Below are 13,993 nucleotides of genomic sequence, written 5' to 3' on the forward strand. Positions count from 1 at the left end.
CAAACAAGGTGACACATAGAAGTAGCTGTGTTGAAAACATCAGTTTTAAGGACCTGATGCCCACGCTACACATTTGGTGAGTTCTACTTTGCTCTATAGTGGGCTTGTGGACTGAATGTCCACAGCGTGTTGGAGTACCTGAGGTGTACTCCAGGAGCATTTGTACCAGTTCAGCGTCATCACAGAGAATCCAGTGTGTGTGCTGGGAGACAGCTCCACACCAGAGTCTGGTATCAAATGATCTCTGTGTGCTGTTAAAAGCACAGCCCTCGCAGGAACTAAAACACTTCTACACCACACGCTGTTGTTGAAACCCTCAGTAAGACGACAAATATACTGAAATGACTACAAGGCACTGAAAGTTGAGGCTTGACAAGGTTTAGGATCCAACTGCCAGGCTATTTCTCACCTTTGGCACTGCAGTAAGAAACACAGTTAATACATTCTCCTCCCTCAAAGCCAAATTTCACATCTGGGGAGAGCACATAGTTCTCATCTCGGTCCAAATCCCAGAACCTAAGGCACAAAACCCAAGAGTGTTAACAATGCTTTTCCTTCCAGGTGTCTTGCTAAACACAGTCAATAGGATGCTATATGTAGCATTAGTTTGTTATTTCCACAATGCTCAAATCATTCAATTTTTAAAATTAAATTGCCAGCAGCTGTCTCTGGTATGTGAATTTCTTAACAATCTCCTTCCTTTTCCTTTGACTGCACGACTTTGACTTTTTACTCTGCGGCGTGTTTTGTGATACCCACCTATGAAGAAAGGAGTCAAAAGCAAACCCAGCTTTAACTTAAAAAGAAGTGAGCTCTAGTCGCAATTTTCCTCCTCCCTACTTATGTTTCCTCCTCTCTTAAGAATATTCCTTCGTTAATCAGTAGTCCTTTGGATTCCAGATTTATTTTCCAAAACTAAACATTGTCATCAAATATATTCTTGTTGATACTTGGTCTCTATCACATTCTCGCAAAATTAACAGATGATTTTAAATGACAGCAGCGGGTAGAGGCTCAAGCAAGTGAACTACTGATGTTAATGGAACATCCACAGTCCCCTAAAAGAGTTAGAGGAAACAGGTAGAGCCAGTCATAGTAAAGACTGAGGGGGAGATTTAATGCCTTTTTAAAAGACGTGCAAAAAGGTAAAAACTACAGAATGTGGTACCATGGCAAAGTAACTTACTTGGTTTAAAGAATTAGGGATACAAATGATCAGAATACTTGTCTTCCACTACAGTCACAGAGAAACATCCTGAAAAGCAAGCACGGCTGCTGCCGCTATGACCGTGCTGAGTCAGACAATAACAATGGAAAGAATAGCAAAGTGGCTTTTTCATGTAAAAATTCATGCCCCTGTACTCGGCACTCGTGAGACCTCACCTCGAGTACTGTGTCCAGTTTTGGTCACCACAGTATAAGAAGGACATCGAGGTGCTGGAGCGGGTGCAGAGAAGGGCAACAAGGCTTGTGAGAGGTCTGGAAAACATGCCCTATGAAGAGCGGCTGAGGGAACTGGGTTTGTTTAGTCTGGAGAAGAGGAGGCTGAGAGGAGACCTTATTGCCCTCTACAACTACCTAAAAGGAGGCTGTAGTGAGGCTGGTGCTGGTCTCTTCTCTCTAATTACTAATGACAGGACAAGGGGAAATGGCCTCAAGTTGCGTCAGGGTTGGTTTAGATTGGATATTCGGGGGAAGTTCTTTACTGAACGAGTGGTGAGGCACTGGAACAGGCTGCCCAGGGAGGTGGTGGAGTCACCAACCCTGGAGGTGTTTAAAAAAAAAGTAGATCTAGCACTTGAGGCTATGGTGTAGTGGTTAGGTATGCTGGGATGAAGGTTGGACTAGATGATCTTCAGAGGTCCCTTCCAACCCCGAACATTCTGTGATTCTGTGATTTCAGAATAAATCAGTAACAGCACTCAGAAAGGATCAGGTTTGGGTAGTACTGCCTGCCAAAACAAAATACAGATATACAGAAACAAAGGAAGATATACGGAATTCATTTTTGTCCTCAAGGAAACAGATTTTTTTAATTTTGTTTCTGTATTTATTTTGAGCAACAAAATCAGAAAACACTGGGCGTTTTTTCATTATCGGTTAAAAAAACCCCACCAAACAGTTCAGTAAAATATTCAGTGCATTGGAGACCAAAACCTTTTAGCTGACACTTCTCACGAGCAGTCAGAACACCTTTAAAACAGAGTTCTTACCTGATGACTGTCTCACCTAGTGCTGTAACAACAAGGCTATGGTCTATTAAAAAGATGTCTGGAGAATGACCTATCTTCCCGCTTAGCTTCACCTGTTAACCACAAGTAAATAAATAAATAAATTTACAAAAGGTAGTAGGAACATGCTGAAAAGCAGTAAGCATCTGAATTGCCTAGTTTGGCTAAAAAGTTAAAATATAAGAATAACTACACCTGTTTATCAGTTCAGGTAGACCAACAGTTGCTCTCAGACAGTGATACCACTAAATGCATTAAGTATATATATATATAAAAATTAAATTTTAAAATCCTGCAGTGGGTTAGTTAAGTAGGTAAGGAGCTTCTCTTAGAACTTGATAAAGATTGCTTTAAAATGTGAAATACCAAATCTTACTTCTAGTCAAAAATAAGTAATGATTAATATAAGGCGGACACTCTCGTAATACACAAGTGCCCAGTCTTTCTTCATCTTGGAAAAAAAGAAAAACAGTCTAAGGAATGTGGATGTTTGGGTTCCATTTCCCCACACAGTATTTTCCAACAGTACATTATTTTCTTTGACCCAAGATGACTATAAGTCCTGGATGGAGTCAGCTTGGTTTCTGTTCCTACACAATAATTTTTGGGTCACTAGGTTATTTATTTATGATACTGTTGTTGTTTTTTTTAAAAAGCCTCCTGGCCTTTGCAGCTGTTTCACAATGTGGGGACCAAACCATCTTTCAGATATGCAGGCCAAGACAAGATCCCAGAAGGAGGTACTGCTCCTACAGATCTGAAAGACAAGACAGCTCTGAGTGACTGATGATAAAGCCAAGGGCACAGATCATCAGCTGTTTACACACAAGGCTTTTTAACAAATATTCATTTATACTGAAATTTTTCATTCTTCTCTAATTCACTAAGACAAGGTAAATGAAATGTAAAAGGACTAATACAGGGTCAAAATGAAAGCAACTAAGAAAAAACAGGAAGGCAAGACAAAAACCATCTTTCCACATCTAGTAACACACCTCTTTTTCATTTTTAAATGAGTATATGTTTACTCATCAAGGTATTATCTGAGAAACAAAACGAAGCATTGATTCATTTGCAACCAAAAAAAAGTGATAATCAAAAAACCCTGACAAATTTTTCTTAAGATTAGACATTGGAACTTCACCCAGTAGTGTAGCTCTTACCTTCCTGAGTTCTTCTGCCTCTCCCTCAAGAGTAACTGCATGCAAAGACAACTGCAGGTTCTCTGTTATCACAACTAAAACATCTCTTTCCTCCATGAACAGAAGCTTTTGGATCTGACTGTCTGCAGACAATATATGCCTTGTCTTCCCTTTGTCATTCAGATAATGCACAGAACCTGTAGTACATACAAACAAGGTACAGTTTTTAGTTAACAGTTTTTGACTACAAAAATCAAAGTTGCTGCCTTCTACCATAATATTCTGCAAGTGCTGAAAAGGTAAAAATAACCACATTTCTTGTCTTACAGTTTGTCTCAGGATACCGACTATGACAGTTGACCAGAGCAATAAACCAAAACTGACTCAATTTTTCCCCATCTACAAAATCCAGAGAGAAATCACTTAAATGCCAATATTTAAATAATTTTAAACTACAAGTAATCTTTCTGCATATGCATGCATGAACGAAGACTTCTGAAAGTCTCTCTACTAATAATAATTTGTGAAAGAAGAATGACAGCTAAGAATTGTTACAATTTACAAGAGAGCCTAGATTATAGAAAATTGGATATGAAGTTCTGAATTGTTTGAAAACACTTCACCTGACACACTAAATGCAGCTTTTCTACATTAATTTCACAAGCAAATGAGACACTAAGAACACCAACAACACAGTGTGTGACTTGGCAACTACAGCACCTAACAAAATGATAATAGTTTTTAAAATGTTGATAACTGACAATACTGTATAAATCAGGCACAGGTCTATCCAGTGAAAAACGCTAAAATTAGTACAGCAGTTTGCACATGGTATTACAGAAATCACCCAAACAATGGAGTCATTGAAATGTGACAGATCTTACACTACATACACATACATTTCTCAACAAATCATGATACTATATAAACACGGCATTTCAAACTACTGCAAATCAAAAAACCTTATGAAATTAAATATTCTCCCCAAAAGCTGAAGCTAAAAACACAAATATATCAGAATGAAAACTAAGGATCCATGCTAAAATGTTGTACCCAAGAGGCAATATGATGTTTCTAATTAAAAAGAATGTTTTCAGTTCCAAAACTCTTGCAAATATATTACCATTCTCTACATTCACACTACGTAAAACATGTTCAAACTCCTGTCCCACTTCCTACCACACTGTTTAATTTTCTCTCTGAAATAGAAGAGGATTATTACTCATAACCTAAAACGTCTGCAATACAGACAAACAAGGCTGTATTCAGCAAAAATACCAGGACGACTCCCACTACCCGGGTTACGGCCAAGTACCTGCGCAAGTCATCTCAAACGCTTGGTGCTGAAGATGACTCTTTGTGCTCACGACTGCAAAACAAGCTCTGAAAACTGTTCAGGTATCTTCTCTTCAGACAAGCACCTCGGGTGACACATTACATAAATTGCATCTATTGTTTTATTACAATGAAGCATCAAAAAAATACCTGGACTAATAAATACTTGAAATTGGGAGTTTTCTTCATTTTGCTTTGCGCTTTTTTGAGGAGCTTAATTGTTTGTTTAGTTTTGCTTTAAAAGATGTGCTGGTGTCTTCAGTCAAGTCTCTTTGAGATACTTAAAAGCATGCAGTAAGAATGGGGGGGGTTAATTCATTTTTGTGAAACAAATTTGGGCTGAGAATCCGTGCTTCAGAGGAAATTTACAGTTCACATTTAAACCTTACAAAAACACTAACTGGTTCTGAAGTTACGGACAGACCACTGAGTAGATTAAGAACTGGGTCCGAAACACACATGCCCAAATCAACCTGGGCAGTGAGACTGCGCAAAAGGAACAGTGAGTGTCATCCGCCTGAAATTCGGAAGGTTTGGAGAGCAGGCGCAGGCCAGCGGTCTGCAGGAGGCAGAGTCTGTCCCTAGATGGAGCTGGGAGCCGCCGCAAGAGCTGCTCTGAAAGCGGCGGTGCAACAGGCACAGCTACTCACAGACTCTCTCTTCGTACATTTAAGTGCCTTGTACCCCTTTTTCATTTAAAACGGTTCATACCTAGTAAAGGGGTTTGGAACTCCCAAACCGCATGAAGGCACAGCCCACTGTTGTGAAAGCAAGCTCACAGCCACACCAGGCTGCTCCCACCACTCCGGGAAGCTACAGGCGTGTAAACGATGGGTCTCGATGATGTGGACACTAAATCAAACTGCAACGGAGCTGCAGAACTAGCGTAACTTGGATGCTTTTCAGAGTCGCTAACACTTGAAACGAGAGGATTACATACATCTCCTGCCACAAGCACACTCTTTACGATACCTGTCACACACATGCTGGCTCCACTCCAAGGAGTTACCAGGTTAAAGAGCTGGAAGGCATCATCCAGACAAACAGAGCAGGAAGAAATGAGCTCAGAGCAAACTAGTGCCCAGAAAAACGAAACCGAGAGGGAATCATAGACTCATAGAATCCTTTAGGTTGGCAGGGACCTTTAACGGTCATCTAGTCCAAAGGAACGATATTAGGAAGAAAACAACAAAACAGATAATTGAACTTTTTTGCTTCCTTAGACTGAAGCATTATTTCAAAGCACGAGAGAAAAAAGTTTAGAGGTAATTTATTTTAAAAGGTAGGTTCTAGCAGCATTTTCCTATTTCTAGAAAAAGACACAACACGTGCATTATTTTGAAGCTTTGCACATAATGCTGACAACTTCTAATTTTATTTACACTTGCGTGTTAGAGATATCTTTCCTCACACTGAATTCTTCAGGAACCTGACTAATCCAATGCCTGCTGTGTCCTTTTGGAGAGGACTCACCCTGAAGACGCTAGGATTTTAATAATTTTATTAATTTCTTCTCACCAAACACACTTCAGCTCCTATGAATACTCTATCCTGCTGGATACATGAATATGATGGACATGCAGCTATAGTCTAGATGCTGGAGATATGAAAACAGGATTATTGTGCACTGAGCTATTTTGAAGCACTAAGGAAACAAAATTCCAGCAGACTGGTAAAGTGGTTTTGCTCTTACCATCTGTCAAAGTGATAAAGAAGGAGAGTGCTTCCTGAAGTCCTATTTTGAGAGGTAGTGCCGTTCCAGCTTTTCTCCAGTTAAACATATCCAAGGCCTTCTCATCACCACTCACAGCTGCTTTTGCCAGCTGCACAAAGTCCCTGCAAACAGAGATACTTTATTTTCCATTCACAGAATCACATAGATTGGAAAGACCTTTAAGATCATTGAGTCCAATCATTAACCTAACACTGCTAAGTCCTCGCCTAAACCACATCTCTGAGCACCAGATCAACACACTGTTGAAATACTTCCAGGGATGGGGACTCCACCACTGCCCTGGGCAACCTCTTCCAATGCCTAATTTCATGGATAACTGTGTTTTCAGAATATTTTCTGCTTTTCACAATCAGCAACATTGCTAATTAAAAGAGCTAAAGGAAAAAGAGTCAACAGCAACAGAGAGAAGGTACGAAGAAAAGTAAGATCTGTTGCTGCATACAGGACATAAATAGCCAGGTACTAGAGTGAGAGAACAACCTGGGCATAAAGGACAGTTAGGAGAAGATGGTTTTTTATATATATCTAAAAAAACAGCTGTCTGCAAGCAGCATTTTCTTTCTGTGGAACAAGAGAAAGACCTGGTGACCCGTGCTCTGGTGGGGCACAATACTTACTCGCCAGGAGGGGGTGGTCGGAAGACACAGTGAGACAGACACTTTCCGTACTCCTGTTTCAGCAGGGCAGCGTGCTGCGCTCTGCCTCGCTGGTCCATTTTCCATAGAACCAAGACACCATGCTAGGAAAAGACAACAGTTAATTTTGCACACAGGTATGAATCCAGGCTCCAGCTACTCATGCACACAAAAATAAAATTTTATTGACAGAGTAACACCTTTCCTTTCATTTAGTTGACACGTACTATTACTCTTGTTTAAAACCAAGCCACAGGGAATAAAAACTATCTTAGCGTTGAATTATTTGCTTATTTAAAATCAAATTATCTAAAAAGTGTTGTTAGTCATATCCATTCTTAGTAACATGACACTTCTAGAGCAATTAAATGGAACAGCCTTGGTTTTCTCCCGCAAGTACCGTATGCATACGGTTGTTTAGGTAGCTCTCTTTCCGTTTTTTTCTTGCAAGTAGTCTGACTGCTAAAAGATACTGAGATGAAGGGTATTAAAGCTTAAGATGCGCATCCCTGAGTAAGTGCATATAACACCAATGTAGATGAGCATGGGTATGTGTTTAGACACATGTGAAGTCACTGGACGCAGATAACCTAAGGAAAGAATTTCAGGTTTTCTGGAGCTTTCTCCTTCTTTCACAGTAGCCTTTCAAGCACAAGAAGAATTCATTTTTAGAAGCAGAACTTAGTAACAAGAAGAATCAAAGATGCTAAAGATTAGTGAACTAACTCAACAGTAGTCAATGCACGTTGTCCCTCAGAGCCTGGCACAGGTTCTGAAGGTAACATGTGTTGTGAGTGCCAGCTCAGAATGAGCACCAAAGCCCCTGTGACCAGAAAGAATGGAGAAGGCAGAGAAAAAAAAAACGATAGCTCATCATGACATAGAGATTAACCATCCCAACAAACTGACTTATGCTACAGCCTCACAGCTGGAATTTTAAGGTAATTATTGCTGTTATTGTGCTAGTGCTTAGGGAACCAAATCACACTTGAAGGCGTTCTGTGGAAGCATTACATGAAAAAAACAAACACCAAAACACCAACAACTTGAAATATCAAGAGCAGTCTCATTTTATTTCATCTAGATAGATAACAATAAGGTGGTATTATAATTTGCTGTATTTTTCTTTATTGTTTCCAATAAAGTATAGTCTTTCTAGAAGTGAAAGACTAGAGGCAATGGCACAATCTAAACACTCTTCAAAATCCTAACTAGAAGCCACGGATGACGCAGCTAAGGCCTTCTAAAGTAATATTTCCTTCCTTTTTTCCCTAGAAGTAAGAACCAAGGTTCTACCTGCTTTTCAGCAGTAAGATTATAATATTTATACCACCCAAGCCTGGCAACACTGCATTCCACATCACACGGGCCTGGCATTTCAACCACTCACCTCATCACCAGACACAAGGCAGGTGCCATTTGTACTCCAGTTCAGGATGGTGATTTCGGCGTTATGGTTTGGTGGCACAGCGTGGTGCTCCTTGTCTTGTTTGTTAAGTATCACTACTTCTCCCGTCTCCCAGCCGGTTGCAAGAACTGGTCTGGAAGGGTGCCAGGAAAGTGAGGTGGCCTGAAAGCTTCTCTCAATGTGCACATCTGACACATGTTCTCCCTGCAAATGGAAATAAAGTGCGAGCTTAGTACAAGGATGTGGCTAAACCTTCAGATTCACTTCCTAGCCATTAAGATATTTGTCCGTGATGGAGGACTGGCATGTAGTAGAGCTGTCGGCAAGAGAAATGAAGTGGCTACACAAATTCTCTTTACAACTATTTCAGGTGCAGAAAAATGTGCTACAACATGCAGTACATCCACTTGAAAACGTGTAATGAAAACGCAGCAGTGTTAAGTGACTGGCTCACTCTGCTTTTCCAGGCTGTTCCTCCCTCGCAGCACACATAAGCAGCTCTGAGTATCAAGCTTTTCAGGGTGAGAAGGCTTTGAGCACATTTCAAAGTAAAAAAAAACCCACAACAAAAAAAACCCCAACTTTTGAAAAAGACTAAAGCACCTCAGTGAAGACATTAGGAAAAAGTTCTTTACTGTGAGGGTGGTGAAACACTGGCACAGGTTGCCCAGAGAAGCTGTGCATGCCTCATCCCTGGACGTGTTCAAGGCCAGGTTAGACAGGGCTCGGAGCAACCTCTATGGTTCTATAATTCTACGACACAGAATAACCTAATGCTTAAACAGCTTTTAAAGGTAGACTCTCCTTCATGTACGGCTTGCAAAACTACTTCAGGCAAATCATGTAATGTCTCCACGTATTTATTTTTCAATTTGTAGAATTTGCCTGACAATTTTTCATAATACACTTTCAAAAGTATACATTTACTAGGCTACTCTTACTAACAAACTCTAGATTTTTCCAGTATGTCTGCTCCTAGATAGCTTGCTATACCACTTCCCTAAAGAGCACGCTTTTTTTCCTGAAAATTATGCAAAGTCCTACACAAGCCTCTTGCATAAAGCTTACAGTATGCAAAGGCACTGTCTGTCTACAGGCAGAAATCATACTGGGAAACAACCTACTCAAATGGAACAAGCTGAGTCTAGCAAATCAGTTCAGCCTCAACGTGGAGGAATGATTTTTTTTAAATTTACATTTCTTAGTACAATTCATTAATTTAAGAGTTACAGAAAGAAAGCATTTTACTTATAAGCCTGAAACTCTCATACTATGAGCAGCAAAAAGCAAATCAGTAACCATCACAAACAAGACTGTAAAAAATAAATTTCAATGGAAAGATCAACTGAATTTATGAAGACCTTTTTATAAAATACATGTCATCAGTAGCTGATGAATCTGACATGTCCTAGATAACGTGGCACATGGATAGTAAATAAAATCCAGAGAGAGAGATGCAAGGAGCCCAAGTAAGGTTGCAGACAGATTAAAAGAACGTGAAGTTTCAAACCAGCAAAACGATATCAAGGCCAAAAGCGAAGCTGCTGATTACAGACCTGTTCCAGGTAGATATCCACACGGCCCCCCGACGTGGTGCTGGTGGAAGCAACTGCCAGGAGTGGGTGAAGCAGGTGCCATGTGAGATGAGAAGGGGAGGCAACTGAATCAGGAGCTTGTGTTCGATGATCCACGTACACAGCCATGGCGACTGAAGCTGTCACAGCTCACACACCTGTGCAGGGAGAACAAACCTTTCTAACATGTATGCTTAAGTATTTAGGATAGATACACACACTATATAGATATATAGATATATAGTGTCTATATAGACACTGTACAGATATAATATTATGTATAATATATACACTATATATCTAATAGCAAATATGCTTACAAAAATAGGGGAAAATAAAGCTACAGCATCATCTTGTTCATACACACGGACATGAAAAGGCCACAGCGGTATTTTTAAAAGACGCAGAGGACACTGAGCCTTGCAGTCTGTCGCTGCACAGTGCACACGTGCTAATACAAATCTCTCACCAGTGGCTTGTGCTGGCTAATTTCAGAGGACTCTGAAATAACTCAGAATTTACCAGAAAGCTACTTCCAGTACTTCATATCCAAAGATGTCAATTAATGTACAGAGAGAGCAACTTTATGTTGTGAAGTCTCATATGTAAGCTTTCCAAGTTTTAACAGTTGTCACGGCTTTGGAGCTTGTACTGTTGGAATTACACGAGATTAGTTTAACTCGCGCTGTCTGTTATCTACATTTGAATTAAAACACTCCGTAAGTGATGTTCCAAGGAAAAAAAAACACCTGAAAACAAAACTCTTTACAGAGTTGTTTGGCAAAAACGGACAAAGTCACTGACGATCTTTAAGATCTTATATACAGAGATGATCTTTGGGATTTGTATCATGTGATCGTATTGGCCTAGTTTCAGAAGAAAATCGGCTAGAGAAGAACACCTTGAGTTATCAGCAAATAAAGCCAAGACCTGGTGGGAAAAAAATAATTAAAAAATAATAAAAAATCCAAACTGTGAAGGACTCCTTTGACAATTCTGAGGAAGAGGCTTTCTTCTGCACCACAAGTTGAGAATCTGCAGGCACACATATGCACAGCCATTAGATTTACCTGAGTCACCAACTGGGACACCGATGCAGGATCTAAAATGGACATAAGCGAACTCTCGCTTTAAAGCCTCTTTCCTTCAAATATTCTGCCAGCGCTTAAAGTAATTATTTTGCTTTAAGAAGGCCATCTTCAAAAACAACAAAAAAAAATCTGATTCAGCACCTTTGATTAAACAGGCTGGAAAGGTATGTAGCATTTTAAAATAAGGAAGTAGTTCTGTATCTCTGCTATTACAAGGAACAACATGAACTACCAGACATGAACACAGAAACAAGTGCAGTTAGCCTAAGAACAAGTAATTTGACCTTTCAACAAGATCCATTCACCGTTATCTTCATACTCCAAAATACTTCACGTTCCCATAGCAGCATGTGGGCCTATTACCCCGACAAAAAAAACCAAGAAAGCCAACCCAAACCTTTTAAAAAGAAAATGAAGTAGTTCTCATCTTTATTTCATACTTTTAAATAGTTTTCTTAAATCTCCAGTTCTGTTCCAAAACACTGTACCCATTTCATCTGTTTTGTTTCGCTCTAAGAGAGGATGAATTTAGTCCATATTTGAATATAAGTTTTATACGGCTTTAAACATTGAACTGACAGAGACATTAACTTCAGATTCAAATAAAAATTTGAGATGCCTAAATGTAAAAACCCCGTTTGGTTTTTTATTTCATATAATGGTTTTATCACACAAAACTACACAGCTGTAATGCCTTTTCTAGAGCCACCTTTTTCTGCTGTTAAGTGTTCCCTGCATCTGTACTCATAAATATTACAAATTATTATTCAGTTATTCCAGTCCCCCTTCAAAGAGGGAAGAAAATAAGTTTGTCAGGCTTACAAACTGCATCTCTTGATCACCTCGCTAATGGGTACATTAAGCCATGTTGTCTGCTTTGCTACCAGTGACTGCCAGGTTGTTCCAGATAGGGTAGCTATGGTTATTTATCCCTTCTGGCATTAATAGACAGCAAGAACAATTTCTGATTTACTACTGTATATATTTAAAAAGTCAGACTAACACTTACTAAAATAAGATTCAGTTGTACTACCTTGTAAATTATGGACAATTCCTAATATAAAATACTTTTCACCATCTCAATAACTACACAAAATTGTGCAGAAGACTGCTATAAACATTTATATAAATTGCTTATATAAGTGGCTTACTCGACGGCGTAAAAATCACTAAACCAATACTCATTTGCTTGCTGTAATCTTGGGAATTCATTATTCACATGTTTACTGTTGCTTCAAGCTCATGCATCTATACTCTGTAGCTTTGACACATACTTCTTCAAAAAAGCCTTCAAAGAAAAAAAAGAAAACTGAGCAGCGCTACTTCTACAAATTATTCTGGCACTGCATGCTCTAGTTTTTCAAGGTCTAAAAGACGAGAATTTCTGAAAAAGTTAACCAATTTGATGCTTGGCATAGAACATGACCAAGCTCAGATATCTGATCTCAGTTATCAGATTTGGATACATCTTTTGAAACTACCCACAAACACTTCATAAACCAGTAAGAGTTCACAGAGCGGTTTGGGTTGGAAGGGACTTTTAAAGCTCATCTAGTACAAGTTCTCTGCACGGGCAGGGACACCTCCCACTAGACCAGGCTGATCTAAGCCCCGTCCAACCTGGCCTTGAAAATGTCCAATGATGGGGCATCCACAACTTCTCTGGGCAACCTGTCCCACCCCCCTCAATGGAAAACTTCTCTTCCTCACGCTCAAACTAAACCTACTCTCTTACAGTTTAAAACCATTACCCCTTGCCCCTGCCTGACCTTGCACTTGGCCTTGCCGAACCTCATGAGGTTCATCACAGGCAAACATCAGACATGACATTCATGTCTGCCCACAGAGAAAAGTTAACAGAGGTTCAAGGTCATTTTCTGACCTGTTCTTAACTGACTAGACACAAACCACCTCTAATCCAGGCATCATACACACATACTAACAAGATCTTGTGCTCTGGATATCAGGTCCTTTGAGGAAATTACACCTCACTTCAGGGTTTATCAGCTCACCACCAGCACAAGGACCAATGTAGATTGATAACTGGCCATCATTGCAGAGTTTGGGCAAACAGTTGTGCACCCATCACAAGAGACATGCATAAGATTTCACAAGGAGTCGGTAATTTTATAAGTAGGGTAAGATTATCCTTTGATATGGTGTGATTTCATCCAGACAAATCTCTCAATTCATTACTTACAAGTTGACAAGAGTATTAAATTAAATTACAAGCCAAATAGCTTTTATTTGTTCTGTTCAAATTGTCTGGGATTTCAGCACATAACCTCAAGATTCCTGTCGCTACAAATTACAACAGTGAGCCAGGATATACACATGTGCTTCAAAAGAAATCATCTACATTAAAGTAAAAAACAAAACTAAAAAATTATTATGCTATTCTGCCTTTGGTAACAACTCTTAAAAGGTTAATTTTATGCTCTGTATGACAACGCTGTCAGCGCAGTTGGCGTTTAAGGGAGGCTGATTACAATGAGGTTTGTTATTCTTGTGGAACTGCTACCGGCCACAGGCTTACCAGGACACCCATCACTACACGTACTCATAAAATGAGCAGTTTATGTGTGCATTGCCGTGACGTTTGCCTGACAAGACTTGAGACCTACCTATGCAAAAACTCAGGTAGGGATTATAAGAAAAAACTACAAGAAATGCTACCTTTTGAAATTTTTGAATATTTGAAGTAGCTAGCCCCAAAACCGAGTTCTGCTACAAAAAGTTGGCTAACTACTCCATACTGTTTCCTCTAACTAGTAAAACAGAAAGAGCAAATAGACAAAAATCGATTAAAACCCGCAGCCGCCCCGGCGGGTGGAGGGAGCCC

General features: G+C 39.6%; 1 protein-coding gene across 1 annotated transcript in view; it reads right to left on the minus strand.

The window, feature by feature from the left end:
* Nucleotides 1-10,189, minus strand: part of IFT140 (intraflagellar transport 140) — a 69,838-nt gene extending 59,649 nt beyond the window's left edge. The window contains 7 exon segments of the mRNA XM_009877637.1: nucleotides 410-516; nucleotides 2,214-2,305; nucleotides 3,395-3,570; nucleotides 6,402-6,544; nucleotides 7,061-7,182; nucleotides 8,469-8,690; nucleotides 10,043-10,189. Of these exon segments, the coding sequence (XP_009875939.1) occupies nucleotides 410-516; nucleotides 2,214-2,305; nucleotides 3,395-3,570; nucleotides 6,402-6,544; nucleotides 7,061-7,182; nucleotides 8,469-8,690; nucleotides 10,043-10,189 (1,009 nt within the window).
* Nucleotides 10,190-13,993: the final 3,804 nt, after the last annotated feature.

Source organism: Apaloderma vittatum, unplaced genomic scaffold (assembly GCF_000703405.1).
Source record: "Apaloderma vittatum isolate BGI_N311 unplaced genomic scaffold, ASM70340v1 scaffold13721, whole genome shotgun sequence".
In the NCBI taxonomy this organism is placed as follows: domain Eukaryota; kingdom Metazoa; phylum Chordata; class Aves; order Trogoniformes; family Trogonidae; genus Apaloderma; species Apaloderma vittatum.